Source organism: Lathyrus oleraceus, chromosome 7, assembly GCF_024323335.1.
Source record: "Lathyrus oleraceus cultivar Zhongwan6 chromosome 7, CAAS_Psat_ZW6_1.0, whole genome shotgun sequence".
NCBI lineage: Eukaryota > Viridiplantae > Streptophyta > Magnoliopsida > Fabales > Fabaceae > Lathyrus > Lathyrus oleraceus.
In genome coordinates, this window is record NC_066585.1 from 157464796 (window position 1) to 157470091 (window position 5296).

General features: G+C 34.8%; 1 protein-coding gene across 1 annotated transcript; it reads left to right on the plus strand.

The window, feature by feature from the left end:
* Nucleotides 1-288: 288 nt before the first annotated feature.
* LOC127101422 (pre-rRNA-processing protein ESF1) lies at nucleotides 289-4818 on the plus strand. Its single transcript, XM_051038846.1, has 7 exons — nucleotides 289-998; nucleotides 1317-1388; nucleotides 1527-1753; nucleotides 2243-2405; nucleotides 2482-2610; nucleotides 3134-3828; nucleotides 4241-4818. Exons 1-7 carry the CDS (start codon nucleotides 429-431, stop codon nucleotides 4539-4541), a joined length of 2157 nt encoding a protein of 718 aa, XP_050894803.1. The 5' UTR covers nucleotides 289-428; the 3' UTR covers nucleotides 4542-4818.
* The last annotated feature ends 478 nt before the right edge of the window (nucleotides 4819-5296 follow it).

Genomic DNA, 5296 nt, shown 5'->3' on the forward strand with positions numbered 1-5296 from the left:
ACTTCTCATCTCTGGTTTCAGAATAGAACAAATACATATCGAATAATTTGATTGAAAGTGATATGATAAAGGAAATATATGTACCAAAAAACCAGTAAACTTATGTAAATGTGCAAATTAACCATTTTAAAAACTAAATAAATAATATCTTTTTTGAAGATAAAATAAATGGACCCTGATCCTTTTAGCCCAATTAATTTTTTATGAAACAAGCCCATCATCATTCATCAGACAAAAATAAACACATTTTTATTTTTACAATAAAATAAAGGGAAATTCTAAAATAAAACCCTGCTTATACTTTTTCAAGTTAAACCCTAAATCAAAAAAACTCAGCAGCTGCATCAAATCAAAAGGCCACTGAATTGCGTCGCAGCATATTGAAGCTACGTTTCGCGTCGTGATTCTGAGATTGCACCCTAAAGCAAATGAAGAACAAGAATAACAGTCACGACGAGAACAAAGGGAAGAAGAAGAAGATGAAGAACAAGGATAAGGGTAATTCAAAATCTGATAAATCATTACACAACGACGACAATGTCATCGACGATCCTCGCTTTTCATCGGTTCACACTGATCCTCGTTTTCGTGAGGCTCCAAAGCATCAAACAAAGGTTTCAATTGATTCTCGATTCGACCGCATGTTCACTCACAAGAGTTTCATGCCTTCTTCTGCACCTGTCGATAAGAGAGGTAAACCTAAAGATAGAGCTAATTCGCAACAACATTCGCTTCGACATTACTATAAAATTGACGAAGATGAGAAAAAGAAAGTAGAACATAGTCATGAGGATAATGATGATGATGATGAAGAAGAGGGATTGGTGAAAGTTGATTCTGCAAAACCTGAGATTGGAAATGGAATTGAGTCTGAAGAGACCAGTGAATCCGAACCGGCTGATCTAGATTTGGATAAGGATGAAGACACTGATATAGATACAGATACCGATGGAGATGTAGACGAGAAAGATTATGAAGAGGATGCACCTGAAATACAGGTACACTTCTGAGTTTTCTAGGGAATTGATTGGTCACTTAGGCTTTGTTTGGGATGGGATGAGATGAGATAGTATAGGTTTAAATTATTTTGTTTGGATTAGTTAAAATCGAATGGGCGGAATGGGGTATCGATTCCATTGGAGTCTAGCAGAATGAGGAACTTGTTGGGTAAAATGTTCAAAACTAGATTTCACTCCCTTTCATACTATTCCACTCCATTTCATCTGCTATGGTCATTTTAAGATATCCAAACATAGCCTTATTGGATTCTCATTGTTATTAATATTATTACGTTGTGGTTATTATGATATGGACAGGAAGAGATAGCAGAGATTGAGAAAGAAACCCATAGGCTTGCTGTTGTTAATATGGACTGGAGGTATGTGAAGGTGAGTTATCGAAGATTAATGTTTTGTTGATGTGATCAATTTTTAATTTGAGAAATTAGAAATATTTAATTTAATTGTTTTGTTTGGAGGTGGAAGATTTTGTTTGGTTAAAGTGTTGTTTGTGTTTGTTGGTTGTAGGCTGTGGACTTGTATGTATTATTTTCTTCATTAGCCCCGCCTAATGGACTGATCAAATCGGTAACTATTTATCCAACTGAGTTTGGCCTTCAACGAATGCAAGAGGAGGAAGTTAGAGGGCCTGTTGGTCTATTTGATGATGAAAATGAAACAAGTGACGAAGATGATAATGGCGACAGTGATGCTGACAATGAGAAGCTGCGTGCTTATGAGAAGAGCAGGATGCGGTAAATAACAATAAAATTGGTTCATGTTGTGATTTATTTGTTTGAATGCAGTATAGAGTAGATTAAGCTTTGTGCTATAATGCTGTAAATATATCATTCATTGTGTCAAGGAGTAATTCTTGTGAATGTTACAAATATATTTTACACGATGATATTGTAAGTGGGAAGTTTAATGTGAAGATTGAAATTTTTGTTTCCTCCTACCTTTGTTATCCTCTTTTCTTATAATCTAGAATGGGTTAGTGTGGTCAACAATGTTGTAATGTCATGTAAACTTCTTTTATGGAGATTGCACTCCCCGGGAAACATGGGAAACGATGGAACACACATTGTTATTTACTTGTAAGTTTTATGTCACTAGTCAAGACCCATGTCTGACGTGTCAGTCAAGTTATAGTTATTCCTATTTCATGTTTACTATGTGATGTGCCCATCTCCCTTTTTCCTCTCTTACCATCACGTAACTTGATTTTTTATCTGGCTCTTCAGGTACTATTTTGCTTTGGTGGAATGTGACTCAAGTGCCACAGCAGATCACATTTACAAAGAAAATGATGGTGTTGAGTTTGAACACTCGTCTAATCCACTTGATTTAAGGTTTATTCCGGACAATATGGAATTCAAACAGCCACCTAAGGATGTTGCAACAGAGGTATTTAACATTTATATATGCTGTATTTATGCATTATAATAGTAGTTGGAAGATATTGACTTATTTCTCTACTTAGACACCTGCAAACTATGAGAACAAGGATTTCTATTCTCGGGCACTTCAGCACAGTAAAGTTGAACTTACTTGGGATGAGGATGAACCTGCTCGAGCAAATACTTTGAAGCGCAAATTCAATGATGAGCAGGTCAGTATATTGTATTAATCCACTGTATACTTAATGGATAAATTTCTCTCTAAAAAATATTGGGTGGTGTTACTTCGGAACCTCTGAGTAGTTGCATCTTTTTTTATTTAGTCATTTCCAAGTAGTGTCCATATTTATTAAGTTACAGAGTCCGATGCTGTGAAGGAAATATACTCAATTTAGTGATGCATGCCTGGAAATATCCATGCCATGCACATTCATATATGCTCACAAACTGCATCTTTATATACTGGCATTTTTTGTGCCTTAATAACCAGTACAAATGTTATAATTTTGTTGATTGTTATGTATCTGTGTGGTAGGAGAAATTAGAGATCATTGATATTCCTTATTCAATGATTTTATATTATTTATTTCATGTAGTTTGTTTTGTAATAAGCTATTAGGGATCATTGATATTCCTTATTCAATGATTTTATATTATTTATTTCATGTAGTTTGTTTTGTAATAAGCTATTTGTACTAAGCTGTAAGTTTTTATTTTTCCTTTCCGCGGTAATAGCTGGCTCAGTTGGAAATGGATGAATTAGTTGCATCTGATGAGAGTGAAAGTGATGACAGTGAGGATAACAATGAGACTGTTGGTCATGCTGATAAAAAGGCTAGAAAAAAAGAAATGTATCTTGACTTGCTTGGCAATAATTCCGATAAAGATGCCGAAGAGGATGGTGTCCAAGATATGGAGGTGACCTTCAATACAGGTTTGGAAGATATAAGCAAACATATAATGGAAAAGAAGGATAAAAAATCAAAATCTGTTTGGGAAGAATATCTGAGGAAACAACGTGAGAAAAAGAGAGCCAGGAAAAATAAATCAAAGTACTCATCAGATGATGATGATGATGATAGCGATAATACTGATCAACAAGCAGCTGGAGAAGCAGAAGACTTCTTCATGGAGGAACCTGATATTACGAAGAAGAAAAAGAAGGCGGAAAGTAAAAATGACAAAGATCAGAAGCTCAAAGATATGGATGGGGTAAGCAAAGAAGAGCTTGAACTATTGCTTGCTGATGACAAGGGGACAGATACTGGTCTCAAGGGATATAATCTGAAGTTTAAAAAAGGCAAGGGCAAAAAGACAGAGGGTGTTATTGATGAGGCGAAAATACCAAACAGTGCATATGATGATCCACGTTTTGCATCTATTTACTCACCTGACTTTGCTATTGATCCCACCGATCCACAATTTAAAAGGTATTTTATGACATATAGATGCAGTTTATTGTAGATAGCAAAGAAACAGTAAGATCTTGATTTTTTTCGTCATGACTATTTCACTCCTATGGGGTACTCTTGGGGTACTTTTGTCAAATATTGAAAAGAAAAATAAAATTGCATGATAGATATGTTGCAACGATTTAAATTAACATTAACCTGGCAGCAAAACTTTTCTTGACTAAATATTAACTTGCAAGTGGCGACGTTTTTATGGCCTGATAATATTCTCTTGTCTAACTCAAAGGTCACATTTCTTATGATTTGCTAAGATTGAAATGGTCTTGATCTCTACAATAGTACTTCCTGTAATTCAAGAAGATTGCATAAGCTGTTTTTCATGTAGTGAACTCACTTTTTTTTAACAAAATATATTTGTGAATGATTGCAGGAGCGCGGTGTATGCCAGGCAGCTGGCACAGAAGCAGCAAAAGGGTCATATGGAATTACCGGAAGAAAAGGAGCACACAAAGTTTCCAAAAGAAACAAAGTTGTCTGGTGATTCTGGCATGGTGCAGAAGGTCGGGGAAGAAGGGTTGGATGATTTAAAATCAAATAAAGATAAATTAGAGTTATCATCTATGGTTAAATCGATTAAGATGAAATCAAAACAAATCCAGCTATCCACTAATAGCAAAACAAAGAAAGATGGAAAATCACAATTTAAAGGTAGGGAGAAAAGGAGGCACTAGTTCTCAATTTTGTGGTACACTCACTTGAATACTAGAAACCAACGAACATATGAAGTTGTTATAGCCTCTTCCACACGCAGGAGAAATTGTGGGGATAAGGCTGGCATTTGGTATTGGATGTATTCAGGCTCAGCTAGTTTAATCTTTTGTCAAGAACTTTCTTAATCACACAATGCTTGTTAATTTTTTTGCTGCAAACTAGGTGGATATTTTTGTTGTAATTTAATATTTATATATAACTTCAAATTTGGAGAAGAAGACAGGAGCTTCCTGACCATTGTTCTAAGCCTCTAGTTTTTTGTTGTCAAAGTTGGGACTCATTCAAAACGAGCCAAATCCAGAAAGCTATATACATCAGAGGTTTAAGTCAAAGCTTAAAGGATTGTATCAAAGCATACGCATATAATTGCTGCGACACTCACTTGCAAGAGGTTAGTTTGGAGAATCAAAAAGTGAGATTTTCTCATTGGAGTTTGCCAGCCTATCACTACCGTTGCTTCCTGAATCAACGTTTCTTTGATTATAATATTTATACAATTGTTACTGTTTTATATTTTAGCATACAATTTTTTGATTTTGATTTTAAATTGTGGAATTTAATGAATTCTTTAGAGGTGTACTAATAATTTGAGTTAAAATTGATGAATTGCATCAAGAATACTTGGTTTAATACATCCCATAAAGAATTCAAAAATTACTTGCACCATCGAAAATGCTTTTAGTTCAAGCAAACCAAAAACAAGTCATGTAAGCCA

Bases quoted from the DNA above. Each gene is read 5' to 3' on its own strand.
- LOC127101422 (XM_051038846.1), top strand. From the start codon at position 429: ATGAAGAACAAGAATAACAGTCACGACGAGAACAAAGGGAAGAAGAAG. The intron at 1,754-2,242 runs GTAAATAACAAT...CTGGCTCTTCAG, and splicing joins TATGAGAAGAGCAGGATGCG to GTACTATTTTGCTTTGGTGG. The intron at 2,406-2,481 runs GTATTTAACATT...TTCTCTACTTAG, and splicing joins CTAAGGATGTTGCAACAGAG to ACACCTGCAAACTATGAGAA.